A 16,881-nucleotide genomic window follows, 5' to 3' on the forward strand; every position below is an offset into this window, starting at 1 on the left:
TCTATGAAAGGAGGCTTATTGAGGGAAAAGCTGTGTCTGCTGATGTAGCAGTGGATCTGTTCATACACAGTGTATGCATGTTTTTCTCTGTGACATGCTCATATTCCTAATTCTGTCTCGCCCAGTTTCCCTCTGTTCTTTCCCTTTAAGTATATCTATCTTCATTGTTTTTTATCTCTCTGCCTCTGCTTCTGCCCCCCCCCCCCCCCCTCCCCTCAACAGCAACAAGGTGCCGTTTTGAGAGGAATGACATTAAAATGTGATGACTGCTGTTACATAAGGGGACCTGGTTGTTGAGCTACGTCTGCATGCGTTAATGTGCTTATCAGTGTCTGCAATAACAGTCTGTGTCTTTTTGTCTGTGAGTATTAAACAGCACTACTTTCTGTGTGTATGAGAGTTTCTCTCTATAATAAAACAAGGTCTTCACCTTACCCTGTGAAGTGTTTGAGATAATGTATATAATGATAATGAATGGAATGAATGAACTAATGTGATTGTTCTAGATGGCTGTTTGTACCCTGGCTGTGTATATTACAGTATATGTGTGGGTTATCCTCACAGGACCACGTGCTTATAAGAGTGCCTACCTACATGCACTACTTGCCACACATGAAGTAGGCTACAGACTCATATACACAGATTTATACATCCACAAACTCCGTTGTTCTAACTCTTGATGAGAGAGAAACTGGCGCTCTGTGTTTTAGTGTCTGCTTTAGCGCAGCAGCTCACACTGGACAGGAACTGGGAAAAATCAGGCCAGTGTACAGTTTTCTCTCTATCTGCCGCACTTCCCCCTCTTTCCCCCTCTCATCTCATGCATTGCCCAGCATGTCTCCTTGACCATGAAACCCATCGCTCTCAGGAGTGAAGATTCGTCCTGTGTGTGTTTGCACTGTCCAGCACGGGCAAATCCGTGAAGAGAGTGGGAGGACACGTTCACGCACATACAGCGCATTGGGTCAGGAAACAACAGCAGCAGCAGCAGCAGCAGCAGCAGCAGCAGCAGCAGCAGCAGCGGTGGCTTGGCAGCACAGAGCTGGCATTGTGTCTTTAGAGGCAAGCGTAAACAGAGTGATTGGGCCGCTATACTGCAGTTGCTCATGCTGACTCACCCTGTACATTACCAGCGAGGGAGAGACACAGGATGGGGCAGAGAGACAACGGGACGCTCATAAAGTGGTCTCATCTCTCTGATCCTCTCCCACATCTGCTTTCCTTCCTCCACCCTTTCCAAGGTTATGCAGCCAGGGGTGGGGGTGGGGAGGTTCAGAGGAGGTGAAGCAGCTACACTTAACATCTGTAGACAAATGAGGGCGCTTCAATAGAGCCCTGGCTCTGATTAGCAATCAGTCCCTGTGGATATGGCTTGTAAAGCTGACGGCGGGGGAACTAATACGACACTGTTAGAGGGAGCATTACTGTGGCGTCTGAGCCGGCTGGTTGGCTGGAGGTGTGGAGGCAACGTGCGGCGGGGACACTGGGGGCGGATGCACCATTTTTCTAGTCCAAAATGAGCCCAATGTCACTGTGACAGCGCAACGCTCCTCTGAGGGCACCGTGAGCCAGGGGGGAAAATGATGGATGAGTCGCCAAGCAGCCTCTCCTGCTTCCTCACTGTGTACATACACACTCACACACACACACACACAAACACAAACATGTACTCAAAGTCAGGGAAATGCATACACATGACATACACACACCATGACAATGCATACCCTGCAATATGTTCACACAAAGGAATGTGTGTATTCAATTTGTGCAGGTGTGTGTGAGTGAATATGTGTGTATTCCCACACACACACACTACAAATAAACTCACACACGGCCATCTGGGGATGCACATGTATACAAACACATGCATGTGCACACACGCTCAGCGTGATTTATTTGTGTCCACATGAGTTATAATTAATCACTGGGATATAAACACTCCAGATGCAGATATTTACAGGAGTTGTCAGTGACACTGACACACACACACACACACACACACACACACACACACATAAACACTCACACATACAGCACACAGCACTGGCTTCATTATGACTGCAGCCCAGGCTAATGCCACAGGATCAATGACAGATCCTCCCTCTCTCTTTCCCTCCCTCTCCCTCTCTCTCTCTCTCTCTCTCTCTCTCTCTCTCTCTCTCCTCTCATTTCTCTGACCTAAAAGCAGCAGTGCGCTGCCATGCAGAGCACCCTGCAGCGCGTATTCCTTCTATGACCGAGCAGTAGCCTCCAATAAGGCCCTTGGGTCATCCCACGGATAATACTCTGCCTCGACATTTCCATCCCCAACCCCCCCGATATCGCACCAACCCCAACCAGCCCACCATTCACTGCATCACCAGTTATAAGGGTTAGGAGGATTACACTCAAAGGCAATTACTTAAAGTGCTGATTACCTGCAGAAAATTGTAACCACTGATGCTGGTAGAATTGTTCATTTCCGCCACACTCTTATAAAAGCACTCAGTTAAACAAGGTTCATTTTAATCTACGATCCTGCAAGATATGAGAAATTCCACAGTTTAGATGCCACAGTTGTACTGAGCAATGCAATAACTCTGAAGCATCATAAGCATCTGTGATCTGATTACTGCATATTTACAGTAACTGCAACAGATTACAGATGTCATCTTTTTTGGAATCATATTATTGTAATTCCATTACATCTAATCAAATAGTCCTCCTCGGCCCTGCTGAGCTCACAGAAGGCAGCATCCCTGACAGTCCTCATGTAGATGCAGGTCTACGCCGCCAGTGAAGGGGAAATATGGCCGGCCTCTGGTGAGCAAGGCGCGTATAGCTGAGTGGCCATCCATCACGACCCTGCGGCAGAAAGCCATACACGCTGCGTCCACTCAGACCACTCGGCTCATAAGAAGGAGAGGGGATTGGGAAGAGACAGGACGGTAAGAGAGAGGCCTCATGAACATACTCCCTCAGGATGTGTGTGCGTGGGGGTGGGGGCGGGGGCAGGGGGGGGGGACATGTAAAATCCTCCAACACAGGGTTGGAGAAAAAATATCTGGCCTCTTAGATTGATGGACTAAGCTTCTATGCTTGTAGTGTTTTTCCGGAAGCACAATACACACGGGTATGTGGCTATGATTACTTGTAGTCAGGCCGCGGCTGGGAGTGGATGGTGGCTACAGCCTAAATATTAGGATTAATGACCACACTGGTCACTCTAGTGAAACATCAGTCATACTTCTATTGGATTCCTATGCCATGCAGGCAAACAATAGCAATAAAGAGAACATCTGGGGTCTGAAAAATATAAACTGCTTTTGTTTTTCCACCTTCTGATCAAATATACTGCAATACGCGGTGACAGATGGGATAAATAAACAACAAGTGGGATTACTTGAGCTCCGCCATACATGACGTGAAGCAAAAATCAATATGTGAAATAATGAGGGCTTTCAAAACGTATGTTCTGCTGGCCATGCTAATGCATTCAGATGACAATGTGTTCCATAATACATCAAATTTCCACCCACTGGACAGAGTAGGTTAAATGTCTGTTCTCCCCCCACCTATAACCACTGCTCTCTCTTCTCTGAGATGAACTGATGAAAGTGATTATATATGCAGTGGGTCTGGCTAAAGAAGATGGCAATAGGGAAGTGAAGCGAGGAAATAAAGGAGATACCAGAGTGAGCAGTGCTCTAACCAAGCATGTGCCACAATAACTTTCAGTGGTAATAAAAAAATGTGCCGGCGCTGTTGCATCGTGATTTCCCCCAAGACCCAGTGTGGTGCAGTCGCCAGACGGCAAAATGGTGCTAACTTGCATGTCAATGAAAAGGTCTCCTGATTCACTTCGCAGGGGCAGCACCTACTGACATTGCTTCAGAAAAACTGCACCCAGGTCTGTCTGTGTTCACAAGAGGGCTGTTAGCTTGAAATAAACAACAGCATCGGTATACACATGAAGCCAAAGGTTAGTCGTGTCATCTGTCCTGGGTTTTATTAACACATTGGTGCAAGTGCTAAATGCAACAAAGGAATAAAAGAGCTGCTTCTGTTGCAATGTGAGTTGAATATTGAATGAATGAAAGTCATTTCTCAATAAAATGTCATTGTGAAAGCTCTGCCCTAAGTGTATGTGGAGGGTAGGATGAAGTCTGGGATGAAGAAAAAAGAAGGCTGCATATGTGTGATGACGGTGCTTTCTGTATTATCCAGTATATTTTGCACAGCATGTAACCTGTCCTGTCCGATGACAGTAATTTTAGCCATCAGCAAATACACGTGGTGCAGCCCATTGCTAACCGTGCACTTTTTCTGCTGCCCTTGCCAAGACGTGTGTGTCCTGTAACGGAAAACTGTAGATCTGTCATTCTCCAATCCTGCCTCTTCAGAAGCATCCGTGTCTCACACCGAGCTGCGGTAATCTCTCAATACTGATCCGGGAAATATGTTAAAGTGCACAGTGAAACCTGCACAAGAGGGCTGATATTTGAGGCTAAAACGAGCCACAGTGCTCATTTTGTTGTTCTTCTTCTACACACTGTGTCTCTGTGTGGTTTCAACACACCTTCTCCTGCCTATGTGAGGCAAAGGTGCATGAATCATGTCTGGTAAGTTGTGACAGCCACCTACTATACAGGAAGCTTCAGGAGACCGTCATTGATTTCAAACAAATCTGTCCAGACGTCTTGTCTTTCTGGTACGGTTTACCTTTCCACGGCTAATGAGCAGCCGTCTTCGTTCGCTGCCAAGTTCTTTTTCCTGCCTCGTGTCAGGAAACAGTGGCGATTCATTACCAGGGAGGAGAGATGGAGGAGGGAAAAAAGAGTGTGATGGTTAAGCCTGAGCTTTAAGACAGACAACTATGTCCCCTAATCCCTTCTGAGCAGCCGTAAGCCTTTGGTTATCGCTCGTTAGAATTGTGCATCCCTTAAACACATTAACTTAGGCCCTAATGCAGGCCTCTTTTATATGACACATCAGCTGCTCATAGCATCCAGTCACTTGGCTAAGAGGGAAGAAACATGCTAATTGCTGTCAAACTCATTTAATTGGGTAACAATTGTTACAGGAGTGTTTTTGTTTTTAAATGGATGCTGAGTGTCAGCACATTTTACAGCAATCAACGTTATCCTGGCAAGCTCTTGAGGCAATTGCAATTCCATGCTATCCCTCAAACAGAGGGGGGATCTGATGATAAAAGCAGACATGAGCACACACATTGACAGCCACTCAATCAAGTATCCATTCACACGGTTATACATTCACATCTTTCTCTTTCGTTCTGCCTGATTGATAATCTTGGGTCTGACCACACCCAACTTTAAACTCAACCTTCATTTTGTCATCAACTACACACCTCTGAAGTTTTGTGACTCTATCTTGCACAGTTGTGATGTTATGACGGTGACAAATTTTGTCCACACAGACACATATACGCCTGCCAAATTGCTCAAAACCACCTCTGTGTTAGTTCCTGCTATAGTAGGTGTCTCCAGGGCCACATTTTGTTATGATCACACACACGCAGTGAAACAATACCAGCCCTACCGTTGCGGCTGGTAACAGGGTAAATACTCCAGTCAACAGGACACACAGAGGCAAAGGAATGAAACAGGGATCAGGCAGCACTGATGTAAATTTTCTAAGTACAATTTCTGAGATATTCTGTGTGTTTTCTGAGCCACTGAAAAAAAAACATATCAGGCAGTATTTATTCTGAAATGGGCTGTAATGCAGGGAGTAAAACAAACAGTCCACCTCAGTGCTCTATGTGCTGCTGGTTTCCCAAAATAATGTGCAAATAGCTGTGCTACACAGTTACCATCCATCATGACTTCACAAACAGAGCGCAAACGTAATTTTATTTCAGTGTTTTTCTTCCATTTCCGTTTGCTGCGATTCAGTGCACATGGATAAATAAAGCCTGATGCTGCCTGTGATCCCCAGCTGTGCTAAGGGTCCCACTGACAAGGGAGAAGCACAACAACTGGGTGACCACCACAGCAAAGCAGGCAAAGCAGGGCTTGTTATGTATTCCGACTGCAGCACGGCTAAGATGCTTGGTGTTTGCTGAGACAGCAGATGACTTGCCTTGCTCTCTCGGCCCCTCGCTCCACCAAGGCAGGATAGACTTAATTGCCTCATTAGCAAAAGGGCCAGCGAGGAGTTGGCCTCTTCCACATTGTTCAATGTCAAGAGTGCAACCGAGAGGAAAGGTTAATAGAGTAAACAGCATCTCCCTCTCCTGAATGGAAAAATGTTTGTTTTCTAGTATGATGGGTCAGTGGCGAAAAGCTTCATTTCACTCCACAGTGACTGAATTATGCATTTGATTTCATCTTATCTGTGCATTTCATATTCTAACCTTCATTGTTCCTAACTTCAGAGTAGAACTCCACTTGCTGTTGCTGTGGGGTCCCAAAGCTGTCTCTTTTAAGCTTGGACTCGTCTAGAAAGCAGAGTCATCATGCCAACTTTAATTATTTTAAGAGCTTGAATTTGCAAACTCTGCTATTTCCTCCTCCACAGCGTCTTTGGAGCCCAGACAGGCAAATCAAGCCAAATGCTAACACTCTTGATTTCCCTCTTGAAGAAAGACACACAAAATAAAACTTATGTCTGCTGCTGAGAGGAAATGTGAGGTCCAAAAAAGCCCCACATTTAATCATTTTGAGAGAGACGTCAAGCTTGCAGTGCAGCACCGTTTTCGCTCACTGCCACTGTTCACACACTGAGGAACATCACTATCCTCAACCAGCAACCGCAATAAGACAGTTTCAAGTGTGACAGTGTGGACAACAATGCCAAACCATGACAGGCATCTTCAATGCAGTCCTAAGGCCCTGTCTGTCTCTTGACAAGAGATGAGATGTTGCTTAAGTTGGGTCTGACAAGCTGTGTGATGGGCCAGGCTAAATAAGCGTGCACTGAACAGAAATAGGGAGGATTAAAAAAAAAAAAAAACAAATCCAGGAAACATTGTTATGATTGCAAAGTTGTTGGCATCAATGTGCGAGTCTCTGAGGTTCACTCCATTACTGCAGTCAGTTTACACAATCACATGAGCACCACTTGCCTACAGCTGCAGAGAGTACGTATATGAGTGTTTAAGTGGTTGTAACAAGCACACACTCACACTTCACTTTATGTCCAAGCAAAGCTAGCGCTGCCATCCTCATATTGAAGGGGAAAAAAGATAAAAAGACTACCTTGTAGGATGAAAATGTACCATCCACACTGTACATCCTCCAGGCTGTGGCTGATACAACCCTCACTGCAGGGCAATTTCTTACTGTGGCTACATTAAAAAAAAAAAAAAAGTACAGCTACACATCTGGATGGGCAGCACAGCGTAAAGGCTCCATTTCATCAACAAGTCAAGTCTAACGAGATGGAAAAACCCAAGGTGGTGGTGCCATCTGCTCCGAAGTGAGAGGACAAGAGGGGAAAAAGCTTTTTTCAGCTCTGGCGATATATATTGTACTTGCACCCACAGTCTGAGCTCCTGAATAAGCAACTTTATCTCTGTGGAAACAAACTTCTCAACCTTTTGGCCTGATATTCATATGTGCTCTTTAATATGAAACACTGAAGGGAATGCTGTAGTACAATCAGTGACATTATGTACTTAATTTGTGGGCAGGTTAGCAATTGATCAGTGATATTAAGTTTGCAATGTTTTTTGCTGTGCTACGACAGACCAAATGGCTGGCATTGTGGTTGGATAATTAAACCATCCATCACACAACATCCACTGCAAGAGAACTGCACTGGCAACCCAAGGCTGGACCTAACTTATTGCTTTTGACAGTTCCTACTGACACGAGGTTAGGTTCTGATGACCAAGGATTTCATCCCTATAAAGAATTAATTAGCAGAATTGCATATCTTGCAGAGCTTTAAAAGGCCAAAGCTTTATTACAGTCAATAAATAGATTAAGCCTACAATTTAAAGTTACAGCATGATCCTTTTTTTCCTCACACTCAGTATAGATCTAAATTTGACAGATGGCTGAGTACTGACTTTAGCTATCATCCACTAAGAGGGGAAGGGTATCCTCCAGATGGTGTTCAGGTCTTGTGCAGGTGACCACTTTGTCTTCCAGCACTCTAATCAATGGCCACCAAATTCCTTCCCTTCCAAACACCATCCATCTTCAGGTCTTTCCAGGCTGCTTGGTGACGACCAAAAGCGGCTGAAGATAAATGTCTGAAGGGCAGAAGGGCCTCTGCTGATTAAAGCCACTAACGCTTTAGGGAAGACTGGCAAGCAAAAGAGGAAATGGAGTGAGACAACGTGGCATGCGGGTTCAAAACACCTAATGGAGTGTCCTGCTTGCTGGGCTAATAGACTGTTTCAAATTGAAAGGAACAGCAGGCGTCTAAATAGAGCGACGTGGAACATTTCCTCCTGTTCATTCAGTCAGCTCCCAATTGGAAAAGCAAAAAGAAAACCTTGCCGGGGTTGCCATTATGTGGTGCAAGGCAAGATGCTTTTATTCAACTGCAATTAATTCTGGGGATCGAAATGCAGCCGAATGAAAGAGAAGTCAATGTGTTGTACATCTGCATCGTACTGGAATAAATCAAATACATTTCATAATTCTTTCTGTCTGCATGAAACATCCTCTTGCTTTTATGTTTACAGGAAGGACTCCCTGTGGTCGCTGGCTTGCTGCGAACTGCATTCTCTGAATGATTCTCATTTCAGCAGTGCGATGCTGTTTGATTGTCCAAGTTGATATTTGGACATGATAATCAATAATCACAGTGTGAGATGAGGCACCGCACAGGTTGGAGTCTGACAGGTGCACCCCACGACCAATTAAAGTGCTCAGCGACTAGTAAGAGACGATCAATTATTGGCAGATGGTTTACTGGGGTTTTGACACTCTGTCACTCACTGAAAATGTTAGGTAAGCACACAACTGGCCCTTGCAGTGAGAACGCCATGGCGTCCAATCAAGGTCCACTCGGCTGAATAAAGAGAATGATTTCACATCATCTTGACTTGACGTGCAATCAGTGCAATCAGGCCTTGGTCAATCGTGGTCATGTTAACAAACTTCCAGGTGACAGAAGAAACCTTTAAAAAGGCTTGACTTCTACTGCAACAAAACCAATGTCCCTCCTGTGCTGCTCGCTGCGTGTAAATGTTTCATCAACAGTTTGCTTCTTCCTCCTTTGTGTCACTCATGTAAGCACTATGCTAAGCTCATTGAAAGTGAAAGAAACCTCAGCAATAGGGATTTGGCTTTTTGAGCTGTTTATTTTCCCGAACAGTTGCGTTGAGCAGCTGCGCACAAAACAGAGACATACCTGTTTTCAGAGACAGAGAACATAGATCAAAAGCATGTTCTGCTTCGAGAAGACAAGCGCGCCAGCTTTATTCCGCGCTGCCAGTTTTCAGCAAGGCAGAAAACACTTGAAAGCACCACAACAGGGCTCTGAGATGATAGTATCTCAACCCCCACCGCTGATAAACAAATCATTTTAAATGGTGTTTTTGCAAGATGTATGAATTTTGATCACCTCTGCTCTTCCACCTGAACTGCACTCGGTTGGTGATGGATTCCAGCAAATGTCAATAGCCGCAAAAAATTAATATCAGGACAGACCTTCAGTGGGGGTGAATCAATGGGAGACAATTCCACGCGCCACCTCACCGACAGCATCGGCGCTTATCTCAACATTTTGTTCGCTCTTTGATCTCCTCACCGCTTACATAAAACAATCATAGGCCTTGATTAAAATATTTATTCGCACAAGGAGCAAATCACTTCACATTTTCTAAGAAAATAGCTGTAATTGTGCTCGCTTCATTGACTTTCATGGATATTCACTACTGCAAAGAAGGCAGAAATCCTCACTTTGGAGGAAATGGCCATGGATTAGAGATTACAGCAGACTGGAGGGCAAAGCAACCTTTTAGTGTCAGAACTACACAAGGTGTTAGAGGACTACCTAAATGTGCTGTCTTGTTTATTTCCTGCATTCTCATCTCATTTGCTTTTTTTTTTGATGCAGTATAACATGACAAAAGACATAACACGTAGACTTAGGTAAATTATAGTAGATAGGACAGAATTTACAGATTATTATGGCAAAAGAGTAAATTAATTATAACATCTATATGATCCTACAAGCTGAACTCATTCAGTGCAAGACAATAACAAGATGAAGAAAAAAATGACAATCATACTAATAACAGGAGGTGAAAGGAAGTTAGGTTCTTGTTATTTCATTTACTGTTAGATCTCTGTAACAGACCGGGACTCCTGGGATATGCTCATATGAAACATACATTCCTGATGCAATAATGCAAAACCAAAGAATGTTAATGATGTGGTTAACTGAATGCACTTCTGCTTAGGCCAGTTAGTGAGCGATCCAGAGGCTGCAGGATCAACTGATTCAAGAGGGAAAGGGAACTCTGGAAGGTGAGTGCTAGTGTCACTGCCACAATTAGCTGAGTAATCTTCTTGTTTTGTTTGATTTATCAATTCACATTTTCTTAGAGCCCAAAGTGACATCTTGGCTATAGCCTGTTTCGTCAGTCCAGTCAAACCCAGAGACATTGAACTTGCAGACTGTTTACAACAAAAGCAAAGGGTAACAAATCCTCACATTTGAGAGGCTGGAAACAGGGTGTGATCAACGTTTCTGCTTTGAACTCTGCTGACTATAAATTACATTCAGATACCAGTATCTGAATCATGTATTTACTGCATTGAGTTCGCAAAGTTAACACGTGGCGCCTTGTGCTTTAAGTCACTGTTGACTTCAATATTCAACATAAGGTTATATTGTGTTTTATTTTATACAAGTGGACATTGTATTGCAAGAGTGGATGTTTGAGGAAAACAATGACAAATATGTTGTTAGTGAACACATCTGTTCTTTTCTATGCCAATAACTTTAATGTTACCAGATTTCTCTATTAAATTGTAATTACTGCTGCAATTTAATATTGTAAAACATAATTTCTTGGTATTTCTGGGATAAATGTCTTACTGGATTAAACGATTTTTAAAACATTCTGCTAATTAGAAAAAATGTCATTTGCAAAAATATTAGGAACACCTTTCTAACAATGGATTGTGTTGATTCTTGCAAAACTTAAAGATTCCCTTGATTTGCTTCTCATCTTGAGCCGGTCTCATATGAGTTTGAGTGTGGATCAATAAAAATGATCTAATGCTTCAGCTATTGTAAGAACGGCATGCAGCTGTCATGTGTACGTGCGTTAGTTTGCTGCTCTAAAATGTCTGTGTCTTTAATTGTTTGTGCACTGTACAGCAGTGCAGCACACGGCTGTGCTGTACTGTCATGTGTGGACTGCGCATGTGGCTCCAGTTAATGTGAATGTGAGCCTCTGCAGAACATCTGTCAAAGATTAGCAGTAAAGTGAAATAGGCAGTTCCTGTTCATACGTTCCAAAATAATCTGGCAGTAATTTTCCTGGTGAAGGATGAAAAGGGGGAGGGTTTATAGGTCAGGAGCACTGCAAATACCCAGCTCTGTCTAGGCATGTGTCTTACTGTTTTCTTATCTGTTTTACAAGATGCAAGTGACAAAAGGCCCATACAGGATAACGCCTGGATAGCTTGGAAATTATGGGTGTGGCAGAAAAACACCAGGGGGAAGATGAAGAAACTGTCAGACAAAGAAATACTGTAGAAACAACAGATGAATTCAGCGGAGGCCACGTCCATTCCACCGCTGTGGCCTTTATTATCATTATTATCTTCTACTCTGGATATCTTGGACTGCTATAAAAATGCAGCCGGCCTCGACCCTCGACAAAAGCACTTACTCCACAAAGCAGGTACACTTTTAACTACAAAAGCTCTCGTTTCAAACATGGCATTCAGCTTGCTGCGACAGAATAGAAAGACCTTCTGACTAAAAGCACCACAATCAATGAAACATGAAGAATCCCTCAGGTACAGAAGGAGGACGGATTGTTATTCAGGGAAGCACGCTGTCATTCAGAGGCCGCACACATCACGGGGAAAGTGCTTGGAAGGCAAATCAGTGTTTGTTAATGATATGGGTCAATTGTTTTGAGGACGGCTGGACCTCTGTACTCATCTGCATGCCTCTTCTGTCAACCTTGGTTGAGGTTTTGTATTCCAGAGAGCTCTGCCCTTGCTGATCCATTCAGATTTGCCAATTTTTCTTTGAGTAATACAATCCTCTCTTGATGGGAATGTGTTTACACTTTGTTCTGCATGTCAAATAGCTGACATTGTAGGTGGAAGGGAAGTCATTTCACTATCTGGAGCAATGCACTTCTTGCTATTTGCTATTTTCCCTAAACAGCTGCAGCTATACTATACTGTGTCCTACAGCTTGAATGCAATATCTACTGGATATTGATCCACAGCACATACTTTATGTGTATTGTGGTGGTTTGCATTGTGCCTTTGTTCAGTCTGTGTGTGAGAAAGCGTGATATGTCTGCATCGCATTCATCGAGTAAACTCTGTGTAAATTAATTATACTCACCGACTGAGGTGAGACTGAAAGTCATTTTAAAGTTTATGCTTCTACAATGTGAGATGAAGGTTAACCTCAATGTGCTGCACAAGGCTCCACACCTAGCTGACAAATACTTCACATATCCTGCAAATTCGGATCTCGCAAAGCAGATCTGCCAAATTCCACGCATGCTCTCAAAAAACAAATATTTTCAAAGCTGAGAACATACACAGGGAATGCCACATGATAACGCTGAAGAATAATGCGAGTGAAAAGGAGATCAAAACGAAACCTTAATGTATGGTAACTAGACGTCAAATATCGAAATGTCTCTGGGTTTGAAGGAATGTCAGAAGTCTGTGCCTGGGTGTGTGTGGGAGTGTGATTCAGGCGCAAACACATCAAGATGTCACTTCATAACCTCTGGCTCAGGAGGCTCCTGTCATCTTCACATTTCAGAGATCCTCTGCCTACCCCGGCAGACATGCTAAATATAGAATGGGGACAGAATTTCTGTTTGGAGCCACTGCTCTCTTTATCTACATCTAACACTAGCGTGCATAGGCATTGCCATCTTCCCACTGCTACAAACAGTATACAGTATAAGCATGCACGTAGACACACATGCAATGACTCTCTCTCTCACACACACACACACACACACACACACACACACACACTAAATGGGAATATACTCTATTCCCATGATCACTCATGTTGCTTGGTCCTTACAGACCGACGCTCAGGCGAACATAAGACGTGTGGGTGCAGAGTTTGGGCTCTCGCATAGAAAAGCTGCTCCTTCTTTCCAATTACATTTCTGTCAAGTGACTTACACTGTGTTATTACTTCTTGGACAGTCATTTTCAGATTCTCTCATTCAGAATCATTTAATCCTGGCGCGAGGACAGATGAGCAATCCATCACTAGTCTCCTTCACCTAGCTGAACCTACGGCTGCACCACGACTTATTTTATTTGACCTTGTTCTGTTTCTTACTTTGTTTCGGCAGAGTTACCAAAGGGAGCTACAGACGTCTCGGCGGCAATTAATCGTGCTACTTATCTGTAATGTGAGCAGTGGATATTACATCTCCAACACATATTAAATTAAGGATGTCTCATGACTTGTGAGGCCAAAACCAAATAAAAAGGAAATGAGCCCCTATTAATGACTATTGATTCTTTTGTAATAAAACAGCCACTTCCTCACTTTACTCGGCCTCGATGCTGATCTTGAATTAATATAGGCTATAACTTTAGGAAAATGTCCCTCAGACTGGCACAGCAGAGCCACCTAGCCTGAAAAGCTACATATATTTCCTTGGTCTTTTGGCTGACTGGCAGATATTTTGTTCCTGCATGAGAGATCCATAACCCAGGTTGCAACTGTCCTGGACATTTAGCTAAATATCATTTTTCAGCTGCATGAATTGTATTATACAGTCATATCTTGTGACATGACAGAGGAAGGAGAAAATGCCTCACCATGGCAACAACAAATCATTTATTACCCTTGGCATAGACTGATGGTTATTTTAAGAAAAGTGTATCATTATTTTTGTTAGGGAATAAATTGCTATTCTGTCATTTAATGTGTAAAGTTTTCACCTCGCCACTGCTGGCTCCACTGTGCCAGCTAGGAATTGGCTGTGTTTTTATCATCATCATCTTCATCATCATCAGGAAGGCATTGGTATCTGGATAATCTGCACATTTGTCTTGAAGAAAACCAAAAACCAAAAAAAATGTCTCAGTATGCAGCGTCCAATGCCGAGTCAGCTCCTTGAGTTAGACCGAGGATCAGTGACCATCACCACTGAGCACATACTCTGGATTCACTGGGAGACCAGCGTAACCCCCAACAAGTCAGCATGTTTGCAGGTCCACAGAATATGTCAATTTTTCCATTTTCTATACTGCTTATCTTATTCAGGGTCACAGGGGAGCTGGAGCTTTTCCCAGAATGCTTTGAGCAAAGGGCAGGGTGCTCCCCTGAGAGGTCACCACTGTATGGAAGTAACTGAATAATGGGGAGCTGAAGATAACAACCTCTCTAGGCATTCACAAGCCCACAGCACAGGCCGCATCGAGCATAAGCAAATAACATCAGTTGTGTGTCTAAACGAATCAAAGTTAAACACAAACGCTGGTGTCTTGGTTTCTCTCTGCAATGCAACCTCAACAGCAACTAGACCAGAGCACGACTTCTGGACTCAGACCAGAGCAGACGTGCTGCATTATTCCCTCATACGACCGCTCTCCACCACTCTTACTTTAACTCAGGGGTCTCTTGTTTTCCCCAGATATAGCCAGCGAGGGGGATTTGAGCCCCCCCCTCCACCCCTGTTTTACTGCAGATGATGGGTGTGAAACCTCTTACTGGAAGTCATTTATACTCACAGTCTCACAGTAACTTCCAGTCAGTGGAGTCACAGTGGAATTAAACAAACCTCTATTTAGCTCTGTACCTGGAATCTCCTCCAGGCTCCCACTGTTATATCAGCAATAACTGCAGCGCTAGTCATGATAGCAGCAGTGTTGGTATTAGTATCAGTTGTCCTGGTGATAACATCAACTGCTGTCGTTGTTGATAGATAAAGGAAGCTTTCATTAATGATAATGGAAAACTAACATTTTCAATTAACCTCCATTAAAGTTTCGTTTCAAACTGAAAACTAATGACGTGGCCTTGAAAACCTGAATAATCTTTAATTTCACAACACCGCAGATTGGGCCAAACAACACCCAGCATATAGGAAATATCTTAGTGATTCATTTTAAATTCTTTGCTAGTGTTAAAATAGCAAAAAGCATTTTGTCTCTGCAGGAAGCCTGCCTTTGAAGAACTGCTGTCAACACATGCACATAGGTGCATGCTGGACAAATCTGGGTGGTAGATTTAAAGGGAGGGGTCAGATGAACTTTTATCCCCTCTCATTTTTCCTATTTTTGGAGAGCTTCACCCAACTACAGCAGGTTTCGGGAAATCAAGGTTGACTTGTGTCATCTCATTTTTCAAATACAATCATATGCGCATTGTAAAGTGCAGGAGAGACTCTAGAAAAAAAGCCGAAAATGAATATATTCTGACATCATCCCACAACGGTGCTGAATATTTACCAGATGTACTGTTTAGGCTGCTAAACAATACGAATGTACACACACATAGACACACACACACACACTCACACAAAACAAATCATTCTACATATAATAATGACAGACATCAGCATCCTCATCCTCAGTGACAGATTACAGACGAAGACGCTCCACTGCTTTTTGAATGAATCCACGATCTTTTAAGGGAATGGGAAGTGACTTACCCAGAAACAAAGAGCGGAATATTGCAGACATCACGGCTGGAAATCCCATATGCAACGGAGCTTGGAAACAATGCGCTCAGACTGCCTTCACATTCATCCGGCTGACCTAAGCGCGGGCACAACGACGCGGCACCAGCAGCGAATTGAGGAACAAAATCAGAGATAAATGAATCTTCATTGAGCATGTGAGTCCAAGGACATCATATGTTGCACACGCCCGACACATCTAAACCTCCAGAGAAGAAGAAGAAGGGGAAGAAGAAACGTGGCTCTTTCTCTTTATCGTCATTTTCGTCGTAGGCTACTTGGCGTCAAATCAAAGTTCCCTGGCTGTCTGGCTCTGGCGTGGGACGTGTTGTCTCAGGGTCCCCTCCGTCTCCTACTCAGCAGTCTCTCCTCCTTTCCTCCTCCGCTGCACAAAATGCTAGAGAGGAGGAGGAGGAGGAGGAGGAGGAGGGCGAATAGGTGGATGATGAGGGGATGCTGAAGGATGGAGACCTCTAGAGTCTGAAGTTCTCTTACACAGCCCGAGCATCCTGCTACAAACACTACCCGGCTGCTTGGGAGGGTGTGGGTCCTCTTGGTAGCTGCTGTGGACACGAATGAACTGATTTCTGTCATATGGAGGAAATTAAAGTTGCCTTAAAGGAAAATTATGTTGTGAGCTAATAACACAGTAGTCTCAAACTACAGAATGGCTTATAAGGTTTTTAGTGAGTGAGTGTTTGGGATTCGATGAGAGCATGGTTTTATCTTAAATTTCACCAACTAACTAACTCTAGTATTAAAATTGGAGCAGTGTTGTCTTAACGGAGTTTGCAGTGTAATATACTGAAGCATCACAATGACACTGCTGCATAAAATAGCTATACGTTATTTTACATTGCTTCAGAATACGCTAAAACGATTAATCACTTAGTTGATTAATCGATTAGTCGATGGATTAACTACCCATAACTGATTAATCATGACATTTTTTGAACAAAACTGCCCAAACTTCATCCATTCGAAATGTAAATATTTGCCACCTCTCTTTTTCTTATGTGATCCGGAATATATTTTGGGTTTTTTAGTGTTGG

At 43.5% G+C, this 16,881-nt stretch overlaps 1 protein-coding gene across 1 annotated transcript in view; it reads right to left on the reverse strand.

Moving 5' to 3' along the window:
• clmpb (CXADR like membrane protein b) overlaps nt 1-16,197 on the reverse strand; it is a 61,345-nt gene extending 45,148 nt beyond the window's left edge. Inside the window, exon 1 of the mRNA XM_071471685.1 lies at nt 15,803-16,197. Coding sequence (XP_071327786.1) covers nt 15,803-15,851 — 49 coding nt within the window. The 5' untranslated portion in view covers nt 15,852-16,197. The remainder of the gene's footprint in view (nt 1-15,802) is intronic.
• Nucleotides 16,198-16,881: the final 684 nt, after the last annotated feature.

The sequence above is a fragment of the Trachinotus anak genome, unplaced genomic scaffold (genome assembly GCF_046630095.1).
Source record: "Trachinotus anak isolate AG129_WGS33_773 ecotype Australia unplaced genomic scaffold, CSIRO_AGI_Tana_v1 ptg000034l, whole genome shotgun sequence".
NCBI classification, from domain to species: domain Eukaryota; kingdom Metazoa; phylum Chordata; class Actinopteri; order Carangiformes; family Carangidae; genus Trachinotus; species Trachinotus anak.